At 36.7% G+C, this 14,137-nt stretch overlaps 1 protein-coding gene across 1 annotated transcript in view; it reads left to right on the forward strand.

The window, feature by feature from the left end:
* gpc5a (glypican 5a) overlaps positions 1 to 14,137 on the forward strand; it is a 125,106-nt gene that overhangs the window by 66,785 nt on the left and 44,184 nt on the right. The window contains exon 8 of the mRNA XM_034882123.1: positions 11,283 to 11,445. Within this exon, the coding sequence (XP_034738014.1) occupies positions 11,283 to 11,445 (163 nt within the window). The remainder of the gene's footprint in view (positions 1 to 11,282; positions 11,446 to 14,137) is intronic.

Raw genomic sequence — 14,137 nt, forward strand, 5'->3', positions numbered from 1 at the left:
TCTCTAAGAGGCTCCGACAGCTTTTTGTAATACTGACCGCTACAAAACAATCCTCTCTACCACAGGCATTACATCTTTTTAACACTTCATTACTGGGTGCTAGATAAGACTCTGAGACGTCACAATACTGCACTCAGTGCAATTTGCACAATAGGATTATCTACATACATATTTATCATTACTAGTTAAGAAGTTGCACGTATTTGTATTCCCAACTTGTGTATATATTCAAATAGTTGTTCTTGTTTGTTATGCTATTATTTAATGTATGTATGTATGTACTGTATGTACTGTATATATATTGTAGCCTAGTATTTCATTTATATTTATGTTGTGCTATTGTGATATTTTGCTGCTGTAACAATTTCCCATTTTGTTGGATCAATATCTCACTATCTATCTATCTATCTATCTATCTATCTATCTATGAATGTAGAGGGGTCATACATTTTTATCTGTTGTATTTTACACACATATTTATCTATAACAGCCTACATACACAGTATAACATTTATTGGCTATTTTAGTTTAAACAGTACAAATGTTTGGATGAAAAGAACTATACATTGATATTGGCTACAGTATATTATATTCACACAAACACACAGAAATGCACTATTAATGTGTGGATCAGCTCTTCATCCGAATCCGCCTGTAAGCTGAAATCATCCAGCCTGAACAGTTTCAGACCACTGGAAAAGATAACTTACTAAGGAATAAAATACCTTGTTCTCTATAGATTTTGGCAACCTTTTATTAGCTAGATGGATATTCTCCCATCACACATGATTAACTGACAATTAATTAACAACTGTGTTGAAAAAAAACACACATTATCTTATTGTCAGTAGTAATTTTTATTTGATTTATTTGATTTGTTTAAAAATAGTCCTTATCAGCATTTCAGAAGGCATTGACAAGCAACCTCATTTTTGCTTTAATATGTGGACATATTAATATGGACTGTTATTTTTCTTTCAATAAAATCAGATAGGTGGCCTCAGACATAGAAACCCTGCTGTCATAAGTATTATTATTATTATTATACTCATGCTATTGAGTACAGGCTTTCTGAAGCAGGGAATGCTTTTAAGAGAGCTAATTAATCAGCATGGCTTCTAACATGGTTCATGTGAACTCTCAACTGCACTGTAAAGTCTTTAAAGAGTCAGAAAAAGTATAGAAATTACTTTCTGATAGAAGTTGACAAAGAAAAAGTGGAAAGTGATGGTGTGTCTAAGAATTGCAGACCTTACTGTTAAACATCTGGTACTATTCATTCAATATCTTGTGTGTTTGCAGTCCTTGAGTCTAGTTTGCATTCTCATCTCACTTGGACTTGATATGCAAATAGTACTGATTGAAATCTCACTAGCTGGTAAAGTATGGCACAAGTGTCAGCGTGGTTATGACCTGAATTGTTTTTTAACATCAATTCGTCTTCAAGGTGTTGATCAGACATGTTATGAGGCACACGGCAAGCTGAAGAGAATGCACAGCAGGGGAAGTAATCATGTAATTAACTGACAATGTAGCTGTTAAAGATGGAAACTGGGGCGTAAGTAGGATATGTGCGTCATGTTCAGATTTATAATGCAGCCAGCGTAAAATGGTGATTCTTTGAAATTTAAATTAATTGAATTTAGATGAATACACGATGCAAGCGTGTAAGTGTAGGTTGTCTTATAGAGCGTCTATTAGTTAGGGTTAATGGCAGCTCAGTTTATGACAGGCAAACACAGCAATTACATATTCCAGTGCACACACTCTTTCAATTGTACACATGAGTGACTGTGTGCACTGTTGGCTGTACACCACATTACTTCTATAAATTACTATGGTATTGGTGCACCTCATTAATATGTTGCAACTTACCTTAAAGTACATGTGCATGTGTGCATGAACACCAGTTTGCCTGCTTGAATGGCCAAAGAGAAAGTGTACACTGAAATATCTTATAGATGAAGGCAAAAGGTGAAATTCTATTACCTTTGAAGAAGCCGCTGTTGAGCATTTTTATGGGAATAAGAATGATGTGTCCATGCAAATGTTGATTTCCATGTTTTTCATCTACATATCAGAAATCTTTTCACTATTTCTATTTATTTGCCCCTGACCTTGAAGTGCAGAAACCACTCCCAGGTTCCCCAGAACCAAATGGAAATGTATCATTACTATTCCACAGACGAGGCCGCAGGAAAACACAAAACAGCAGTGCAGCTATTGACAAATTCATCATGCAATCTGAGTGTACAAACTCTAGATTTCATCATCTTGCTCATCAGCAGCTCTTTCCTATGAATTATTTGTTGGCTCCTCTCCTCCTTGCCTGTCCTCTCCTCTTGATGTGGTTAAACCCATCAAGAATCTATAAGTAGGCCCTGTCCCTGTGTCTCTCAATCAAAATCAGGAGCAAGCAGCTTCTCACCCCGTCTGTGGGCTGAATTATTTACCAGTCATTGATGTGGTGGTTGACCAGCAGTTTTGCTTATGAATTATTCATGTCCCTTCTCCTCTTAGTCCAAAGGGTTAGCACTGAGAATATATTCACATTTTATTTGTTGTGCTCCTAAATGGGCATACCACATTATAGGTTTTGACTGTTATAGAAGACCAGTTAGACAGAAAGACAGTGTTGGTTATAGTTCTCACTCTCTTCTCTTAAAGAATATTAAATATTTAACACACCACGCGTGCTGAACACGACCTACAAATTCAGTTTGTTTGACTAAATAATGTTGGTATCCAGCAAGAAATCTGTAAAGTCAAATATGTCAGGGCTGTGCAAGCGAATCTTAATTAGAGGTAAATCCTAAAACCTGCAATATAATAATTAGTTTTTTTTAACCCTCATTGTGTCATTCATTATACCCATGAGGTAAGCAAAGAAAAAAACATTCAAATACAAATCCAGCTAAGCTGCATACCTGTCAAAAACAACTTTATCTTGAATCATTCCCTGTGCTTATCCATGATTAAAACTCAGTTTAAGCAGCAGCAGCATAATCCTCTTTGTGTAATTGGTCAAAATAAGTAGCATTTAGGTTCTACAATATTGCAAATCCCATTTGAATAATACATACATTTAAATTATAACATTTTTCTACAAATAATTACGTTCATATGTAGTTTGCCTTGTAGTTCCCAATATAATTCACATAAACATATAATACCTTTTGAACAGATTTAATGTTCACAGTAACATGTTTTGTGTGAAAAGTGCTGATAGTGAACACACCCACTATGTTCACTATTATGTATTATTGTATATTTAAATGTTCACTGTCATGTTTTCTTTTGTGTCATGTGTCCACTCATAACAACTAAAGCATGGCTAGGATACTGTTTGTACTGGTAATGGTTCAGGAACGTGGTGATCATGGTTATTGGATGAGGCTGGAACATCATATCTCAATACTTTCTGAGTTCATCCTTGATCAAAATTTGGGTCAGAAACAGGCTGAAATTGGACAGTTTATGCTTCCGTAATGTACTTTGACAGCTGGGCACTGTAGTTTTAGAACAGGAGTTAATCATGTATTTGTTGGGGACTATTTTTAACTTTGGAATAAGACACATCTGATGCTTGAGCACATAGGCAGCAGTATGGTGTGGGTGGGATTGTCTCAAAATAAACTACAATGCCCATGTTGATTGTAATGATGAAACATGTCATCAAGTGCAAAGTTGTGGCTTATCGATGTGTTTTTTAACAGGGGAGTCTGTTACATAGAGGAATAAGCTACATCAGACTTTATCTGCTAGTAGGGTCACTTTATTGTTGGTTACTGTTTTTTGTTTTTACAAATGTTGAGTAGTAGGACAGAAGGTTAATTTGATAATTACTTAAATTATAATATCCCTCTCACTCATTGACCTGCTTTACTGCCACTGTACTGTACTCAACACCCTGTCAGGGCTGGTACTGCAGTACCAGGGAGATGTAAAATGACAGTGTGTGTCCTGGGAGCCAACTCACAGCCTGACACTTTCTCCTCTGACTGGCAAATATGATCATTGTAAGATCTCTCCTCCACCCTCTATTTACAGATAGGGGAGTGTGTTCAAAGAGAATATTGATGAGCTTTAAAATCTTTATTTATATTAAGCTTTATTCATCTCTTGGATCTCTGAAGGTGTGATTCATTTTGCCACATGACACCCTGCACCTCTTTAGGAAATGTATCCAAGACATTATCTGCTCCGTACATTTTAATTGAATAGAAATGTATGCTATTACTAGGAACAGACACATTTTATATTCATGGCTATTCTCGACTAGACTAACCTTCATCTGTGGTGGGAAATGTTGTGTAGGCAGGATACATGTGGTGATAATGCACTTACATTTACAAGACGCAGCATACACTTGTTCCATTACTGTAGATGCCGCTACATACCTTAATGGTTTAAGGTCCTAAATTAGAGTTGACAGCTGAGTGAATATTTTAAGCATTAAATGAAAGTACAATGAGGTTTTCTATGTGTGTTAGAAATACAATTGTGTGGTTCATTATTTTTAATACCAATATATATATATATATAGAGGTCAAACAAGTACGTTTGCAGCCAAAAATACATACATATGTAGAGATATAGAGTTGAATTACACTTACATTTTACTTGAACCTGCTTCAGTTCGTTTATTGCAGAGGCAGATACCCATATTAAGTTCATCTGTGTTAAAAAAAAATGAATAAAATTGTTGCACTGTGGCATTCTCAACCTTGGAAACGAAATAAGAAAACAATGGATTAAGCAAGTGATAGCTGAGAAAATACCAAATAAGAAAGGGCTATATACATTGTAAGTTTTGTGTGTGTGTGTGTGTGTGTGTATGTGTGTGAGTGTGAGTGACTATTCATTATTCTGACTACCTGTGGGGAGAAACTGTCTCTGAAATGGGTGGTGCGTGATTTAATGCTCCAGCAGCGTTTTCCAGATGGCAGGAGTGAAAATAGTGTGTGGGCTGGATGACTGGTGTCCTTGATGATGCTTTGGGCTTTCCTTATGCAGTGGGTAATGAAGATATCATAGAGCTGTAGTAGGTCTGTGCCTGTACATTTTTGATGCTGGCTTTTTTTGTGTGTTTTGCTGCAGTTTCCAGTCCTGTGCAGTCAAAACTGCCAAAGCAGATACTGTGATGCAACGTGTCAAAATATCCTCTCTATAGTGCAGTGATGAAAGTTAAGCCAAGCCTTGGTTACCATGCGAAATCTTTTCAGACACCTTACTGTCTTTGTTGTGATTCCTTGAGGAGGAAGTTTGTGATGTGTACAGTGTTGAATTTGAAATTTATAAAATATCTTAGGAGGCCAGGGCTTGTTTTCGAGTGGGAGATCGGAGGTTACCAAAGACAGGGAAGACAAGAATGCATGTAAATATAACAAGATACATCACTCAAGAGTAGCAATGGGGGATTTTAAATTTGCAGCCACAATAGCATCTTTGTGAGGTTGCATCTGGGCCCAGTAAGTAGTTTGTTTGTTTGTTTGTTTGTTTGTTTGTTTAGGATTCTCATTAGCTCCTGGCTCTTTCACATTAAGATGACATATTCCATAATTTTTTAACTATCGTTTTTAATATCATTAATCCCGGCTTTATAGTACACATTGTTTTTCTTTATATCTAAAGTAGTTACAATGCTCCTTAGGTTGTAATACATTTGCCAGTCAGAATCATAACCAGAATTTATTGCTGTTAATTTTTCCAAACTGCATTCAACCATATATTCCTTTAATTCCTGATCTAATCATTGTGTGCTGACGCTTCTGACCGTAATCTCCTTTACTGGAGTATCCTTTTCAACTAAAAGCAAAAAAAAAAGGGTAACAAAGTTTTTCAGTGCTTCATCAGAGTTTCTTTTTTTAATAATACATCTGACCAACACACATCTTTCAAATCATTTCTAAATCTGTCCTGATCTAACGGTTTGTATGCTCTCTAGTACTTTAGCTCAAGGCTTTGGCTCTTTTGTTCTTTTAATCACTACAGCCAGTAGATACCTAGTGCTTTGAGATAAATAGTAATATCAGTAGCTAACATTTGCCTACAAACACTGCATTAACATGCTGATGTTTAGCAAGTACAGTGATAACCATGTTCATTATTTTAGTTTAGCATGATAGCTTGATAGCATTAGCAAATAAGCTCTGAACCCTAAGTACAGCTGAGGCTGATGGAAATGCTTTTCAGGTATTTTGTCATCAAGTATTGAACAAAGTAACATTTTTACTTGATGGTGGCATTAGGAGAGGCTCTGGGATCACCACAGCCATTTGAATCAATCATTAGGATTCATCCTCAGGGCACCATGCATATTTGTACCCAATCTTTTTGGTGAAATTATCAAAACTGGGATCAATGAAGAGAGACATTATCATAAGGAAGATAGAGACAGACAGACTTTCCACAATACAAAACTTCACTTGGATTTATTTTTTTCCTTGCCTCTTACACTTTGGGCCTAGGGCCTGTTTTGCATGGTAAAGAGTGATGCAGTGAGTGATTCCTAATGCTTACTAGTGCATTCAGAGCTACCATGGCAAAAAAATGAACCATTTAATGTCTTAGAAAACTAGCCGAATAGGTAAGCAGCACCTAAAAGTAAGTTTTCACAAATATGTATTTTTGATATTGTTTAAAAAAAATAAGAAGCCATGTGTCTATATGGACGCTGTATGGCCCATATCTCAAACTTTATAAAGAAGTCCTGAACTAATTACAGATCACTGAGCATGTTAGTTCACAATACCTGTTGATTAACGCACACTATGTGTCACAAAAAAAAAAAAAGTGTGTCACTGCCCACTTCAGAATGATGGATTATTACAGATATTGTGTAGCATGAGCGTAAACTAGAGCCAGAACAATAACGGATTTTTAAGGCCGATATCGATACAAATATTTGGTTATTTAAAAATCTGATATTCCGATATATCGACTGATATACTGTATATTTTTAAAAGAATTCCAGAAATAGAAAAACTGTTCAAGTTTATCAAGAAAACAGATTTCTTGATAAACTTGAACAGAAGAACATCAATATATATTAAAGTTTTGATAAATAAAATGTATAAAAACACAAACTTGATATATGAAAATTAAAATCCTTTGAACAAAAAACAATAAAAAAAAAATAGTGTTGCCAACAGGGTTGTTGTAGAGAGCCCACTAGTGGAAAAACTATGCTATGCCAACACTCATAACATGGTTTAGAGGTGTTTTCTCTGTTTTCATAATAAAAAAGCCTAATATTGGCCAATAATACCTGCCTGTTGATATTTGGTCAGTCTCTAGCGTAAACAAGCACAGGCACTGTCCATTTTTTAACAATTTTACAAGGTAGAGAGTTGGATTACAAGCAGGATAATTCTGATGAGCTTTTGTCCCTTTCTGACTTACATTTTATTTTCAGGACTAAGTTACAGTGTAATATAAATACAGTCAAACCAGGATGACATTTGCAAAAGCTAAAGCTCAAAAACTGTGTAAAGTAACAGAAGTAAACAAGTAAAAGAGAATTACAGTAAAATTAAGTGAGGGCAGAGGTCCCTGTGTGCTCAGTTCAGAACTTCTACCTTACTGCTTGAAATTGAGAAAGTCAGATACAAAGGTATTACTGAGGAGCAGCGTTTATGTGTGGTTTGTGATCCTGTGTTGTTGAGGATTCCTTTTGTTTTGTGTTCCATTTGGGGGCAATATAGGCCTTTATTATGTTGGTTGGTTAAAGATTTGTAAAAGGGGAGACAGAGAGAGAGAAGGGGAATGATATGCTGAAAAGGGTGGTAGGTTGGAAACAAACCCACGGCCGCTGTGTCAAGGACTGAGCCTAGTACATGGGGTGAACACTCAACCAGGTGAGCTATCCAGGCACCCAGTGCAGTGACTTTAAGCATGCGTCTGTTTGTTAAAAATGTGTTGAAGAACCCGGCTTTGTTTTATTGTTGTCTGAAGGTAATATGTTGAGTTAGCTTACTAATGACGAGATTATTTGCTTGACAAGATTTACATAAAATACATGGCAACTAAGACAGAGAACACTATATCCATCATAATAGGGTGTGAATTTCATGGAAATTGAATGTCTTGAAATGTTCTATTTTTTAATTTTGCGGGAACTGCTTAACATGATTTATCATGTGGCCATCCTGGTTGGTGTTGCTTTATATTGCTTGCTACAATAAGTTCCTATTTCAGTCTTTCTAATGCTTTAAACCATAATAACTTAATTTTGCATCAACACTATCCACGACCTTCCTCTTCTTATATTGCTCCGTTAACCGCCAGAAATTACATCGTATGTTCTTCTTTTCGGTTGGATGTCCGTTATCCTCCACTTCCTATGTGTTGGCATTTTAAGCTATGGTTGATTTATGAGGATTATGGTTAACTGCTCCTCAGATCTCTGCAGGGTAAATCCAGACAGCTAGCTTGACTATCTGTCCAATCTGAGTTTTCTGTTGCAAGAGTAAAACAACTTTCTAAAGTTCACACGTTCCACCAGAACAAGTTCTTTTCCAAGACTATTAGCGGCGGCACCGTTGCTCTGTGCTAGCAAGACCCTCCTTTGCAGCGCTGTTGAGGAAGGTCTGGCAGTGCGAGAATACATCAACGCTGAAGAGCAGCTACAGCAAAAAGTAACTAAAAAATATTTACTAAAGCAGGGTAAATCAGATCATAACATTTAAAAATATGTTGTGTTCTCTCCAGCCCCATAAACGCTTGAACAGAACAAATTTGTATTCAATGTTAACATCTAGTTGACCATTATCTTGTGTATTGCAGAAAAGGTGTAGTTCATCATTAGCTCATGTAGTGTTCGCTCATAATTGGCGCAGCAATTTTAAGTGCGTGGGCTGTTTTGTTCAAAAGAACAATTGGAATATGGTGATTATTAACTTGCCACACACTACAATAACAGCCAGAAGCCTGCCCAAGGGTGCCTACTCAGAGCAGTATCTCAACTGGAGATGCATTGAACGAAGTCAGAGCACCTGTTTCACAGCCAATGTTTGACAGAGCCCCATATCATTCACAGAAGTGAGGCTAATAACACAGTTAGGTCATTCAGGCACACTTCGTTGAGTGTCAGAAAGAGCAGTACAGCTGTTCTATACAATCAAACACAGAGCTGTAACTCCCATGGCCCTGAAGAGTAAAAGAGTCAAGTGGCCTGCTGATTGACAGACTTGGTCAATTAAGACGAATGTTTCCACAGCTTAGGGTCTAATGATATTTCTGTGAAATAGCATCAGCCAACAAAGCTTTGATAATGAATTACTATTGTTTGATGCAAACCAAACCAAAAGCACATGCTTTTTTGAAAACATGTTATAAATGTGAAAGCAAACTCTACTTATTTATGGAGATTAAATAACATTATCACTCTCTTGTCTGCTTTTTGTGTTAACTTGTGTTTTTTTACCATGCTTTTATTTAAGTCAGTTGTCTAATTAATAGTATTCATCTAACAACGTTGAAGGTTAAGGCTGACAACAAATCCAAGGAAAAGACCAAAACCGGCAATCTGTTTCTCAATTCTTTCCGACTGTCCTACCCTGTAAGTGGCCATCAGCCCTAAGTCCAATGGTTCCTATTAAAGATGTAAGTCTTTAAAAACAGGTCATCAATATACACTGTTCTTTTTTTTTTTAAATTGGATAAAGAGCAATTACATTTTTTTAACACAATGCTAATTGAACGAAATAGAATAAATAAGTGCATTGTGTTGGGCACTATTTTCAGTTGCAGATTTGTTGTGCTAATGAGTATTTACGGCAGCATGACGGTGTGTGGGATCAACTCAAAATAAAATACAGTGTCCACGTTTAATGTGATGAAAGAGCATGTCATTCAGTAGAACATCAATGATGTGTTTATATGTTGTGTCTAGATTAACAATGCTTTGGGCTACATAGGCATAGGTTGTTAAAGTCATCTATTTATTGTTGATCTTATTTTTATTTTGACAATAAGAAAAATTCTCCTCATGTACTAAAGTTTCTAAGTTGAGACTTGACCTAAGGTCTTGATTGAATTTATGTGTGAAGGAAAACAGCACGTTTTCCTCTTACTCAAACACATGTACATGTATCCAAAGGTTAATTTATACATCTGAAGCATTCACCTTCTTGTAAACTATAAGTGAATTGTAAAGCTCAGGGAGCATATTGTCTTACATGTGCAGACTAATTATTGCAGTATGCTGTTTCCTTAGCTAACGGGTCTCAGAGTCAACAGCCTTTGAACTCCACATATTGAGCCCTCGAGCAATGCTCTACCTCCTGGACTGTGACCACATCAAGTTAATCTTAGTCACCACAGAAACTCATTATTCTGCATCATGTAATAAAAGTTTAGTCAGACATAAATGGAAAGAAGGAAACGGTGGAAGGAATGCTTAGATTGCCCAAACTCTCAATATTCTGCATTGTCTAACCTGTCTCCATTATGGAGCTGAGACTCCAGACAGGCTAATTACCAGCACAGATATGTCCCAGCTCAGCCATAGCAGCAACCCCAACACTTTTGCTCCCCTGCACTGAACCACAACAGTAACTAATTAGCATAGACAATACCTTTTTGATGAACATAAAGCATTTTCTCTTGTTTCCAATGACGCACAATGAATTTAAATGAGCTAATTAGCGAATGCATTTCCCCTGGTATTACATTCACAACGTCTTTGATTGAGATTCTGCTGCATAGCAATACAGCAGAAAGTTTAAGTACTCTGCAGGCCGCTGCGAGGGTGAGCGTCATAACACATAACACATACTATGATTTCATTTTAGTTTGTAGGTGCTGGCAATTTGTAAACTGTTGGTGTTTTGAAAAAACATAAACAATATTTATTTTTAATATTAAAAGCATGTGATACAGCAAAAAAACTGGGCAGACTCATTTTTCTAAATGTGCCATTTGCAGTCATTCAGTGCATGCATAGTTTTGTATTACTTAGAGGACCGTGGGTGATTAGCAGCATAATCCGCAGCTATTTTGCATTTTATCCCCGTCTTTCTCTTCATTTTCTGAATGCATATTCTGTACTGTCCTTGCCATGAGAGGACCTTTTTCACTTTTTCTTTTTTTTGCTGTGAATTTTGATAGTGAATATGATATACATACAATTTAGATACAATGCATCTTGCAGCAGTAAACAAGGCCGCTTTTAAAGCGCGGGCACATAAACTCAGTTTCTACTTTTAAACTGATATAATTTTATTAAGAAATGTTGACATAATAACTAAAGTGTCTTTTTCTGTATTTTTTACAACTAGCTGTTGCAGGGTAAGTCCATTCCTAAACTGGGGTCACTGGACCAGATAGAAACAGGAAGTGGAGACGCAGAGGGACGTTACAGCGGCGACTGTGATGATGAAGACGGCTGTGGTGGTTCAGGTGGTGGAGAGGGGAAGAGGAAAGTCTCCAGAGTCTCCAACTGTAAGTCTCATCTTCTCTTAATTTTATCGAACGAATAACTTGTTAACCATATGAAGACATTATTATCCAGTTGTTTTGCATTTGCATTTTGCATTAAGGAGGTAGAGTTATATATCAAAAATATAACATTTGAGTGGTAATATATTCTACTTTGTACTTGTAGGATTGGGTGTAATGATTTAAATTTCAATTTGTTTAAATCTACGATTGCATTTTGTGTTTATTGTTTATCTTTTCTCTTTGTATGAGGTTTTGTACATGGACCCTGACAAAGAAAAAATACTAAACATATAATCAAAACATCATGAATTAGATAAAATATAAGGAGAAAAATAGGTTTCATAAAGCACAAACAAATTTAACAAGGAATACATATGTATGTTCTTGTGCTTTTAATGTTCCATGCATGCATTCAAATGGGTAACAGGGTAGATCTACTTGCAGTTAAGTTGCAGAATAAAAAAATAAAACTAGACATTTGGAAGGTGCAGTTGCATATTACTATAGTTTAATAAGACTAGCTTCAGTCTCCATTTTATGACAGCTATAATAATAGTCATTAAAGATAATAGTTGCTATGGGGGACATTATTGCAATCAAGGCCCATTACTTTAAAAATTATTGTTCCTCAGAGGATCAGTAACCCCTGATGAATCACAGCAGCGGAGCTCTCCTCTTCATTTTGTTACCTGTCATACTCTCCTCTCAGCACATGTATTTCCCCTCTCCTCTCCTTTCTACTCTCCATCAAACATGCTAACAACTTGATTAATCACCTTTCTCATTTTGCCTATGGCATCAGCGAGGAAGGTGGGTGGGGGGGTCATCCAAACAAGCCGTTCTATCTGTGTAAATGTTTCCTTTACTGCTTGTCAGTCTGTCTCGAGGCTTTAGCAGCTCAGGCTCTGGGAAGCTGCTTACCAATCGCTCATCTTAGGCTGTAGGGAGGCTTTGACATTTATCACCCATTACAGTAGAGCCGCCCTTTCCTTGTCATGGGCCAGATCAGCCTGTCTCCCATATTTATGACCCACTGTCTGTCGTGACCTCTGTCGAGCATCTGTCCCCTGCTGCCTGACCCTCCCACAAATACAGAGGATTCTCAACCTGAACCAGACCTCTGGTCAGCCCCTGCAGGTTTCTACAGTTTTTTTGCGTTTATTGCTACAAAATGGATTTATTTAGTTTTAGTTGCTATTTGGTGTACGTATTTTTCTTTGAGTTTCGTTGTTGTAGTACAGTTAAATAAATTAGTAAAATATGCAAGCCGAGGATACAGCAACATTGAAACTTTATGTATTCTTGCTCTCAATTACTAAAAAATAGTCTTACACTATATAAAGTGGCTTGGAAGCAAGGACTTTTACTTAATGTAAGTACTATTCATTATATTTTCTCAACAGGAATAAAATAGTCCCTCAAAATTCAAGCACAATTCAAATAGAAAATATATTCCAGGTGGTTTAATCCAAAACACCTCTTCAAGCTGTAGGAGTGAATAAAGGTCACAGATAAACAAGCAACCCACTGTCTACTGAATCATTCTCCATCATCATTGTTTGTAACCAACATAGACATGTAACACTTTCAGGCACCAACTGGTGTATGACACAGGTTAATAGTCACGTGTTAATCCCTCATTTTAACAAATTCTGTGATACTGTTAGTCACAAATAAACACAATACCTTGTCTGCTAATTTAGGTAGCAGACAGATTGTATGAGTCATCTGTGGCTAAGAGGAGTGGAAGTAAGCACAAATATCTGTTACGGAGGTACAGTAGCGGAATAGTAGTCCACTAGTTCAGTCAGCCAACTTTGTGCGAAAATGGATTATTATTTGAATGTTAGAGTTATACAGGATTGATATTTTGCTTCTGACCTTGTCAAGCCCCACAAGGAAGCACTAAGCTCAGGACAGCTGGAAGTAAGGAGTAATGATGACATCCCTATATGGGGAACATGAGCTGCCAGTATGCTTCATGCTTGTTGACAGATTGTGTTGTGTTGGGTTTGAACTTTTTCCTCTTGTTCTCTTTTTTTATTTTACACATGACTACTAGCAGCACTTTTTGTGCAACAACATTGCCTAGTTTTTGCCTCAAATGTTTTCAGAAACGTATATTAATGTACTGTTTAGCTATAAACAGTCTGCCCGAAGTTAATGTTCTAATTTTTCAGCATTTTACACTAAACATGTAGTACCGTCCTAACCCATAAAACGACTGTGTAGCGGCGAATTGTCCTCCGATTGAATAAAACAAACTAAAAACTCAATTTACAACAGCCACTGAAGCACCGAAGGAGTGAATCTTACGCAGAGATAAAAACTGTGATTGTCCAGGCAGAGATGGCGTTCTGTCAGGTTTATTGATCCATTTTCTTGGCAAACAAACATTTCACGTGAATGATCAATGGCGTCTCTAGGCTCTGTAACTCTGTGTCTGTGTCTCTGTCTCTATCTCTGTCTCTATCTCTGGTAAAAAACCATCAGCCCTCCCCCGGTGTCTAACTCACACATACCTGTTCACCTATACTTGTCGACTACACCTGGTGGCCAAGGCTGCCTGGCACCTTCAAAACAAAAGCACTAAAACTAACCCAAATAAAATACCAATGATAAACAAATTTATGTAGCTGCATAATTAAAGGAAAACTGAAATTAAATAAATCAAATTAGCTATTATATGTAT

The sequence above is a fragment of the Etheostoma cragini genome, chromosome 1 (genome assembly GCF_013103735.1).
Source record: "Etheostoma cragini isolate CJK2018 chromosome 1, CSU_Ecrag_1.0, whole genome shotgun sequence".
In the NCBI taxonomy this organism is placed as follows: domain Eukaryota; kingdom Metazoa; phylum Chordata; class Actinopteri; order Perciformes; family Percidae; genus Etheostoma; species Etheostoma cragini.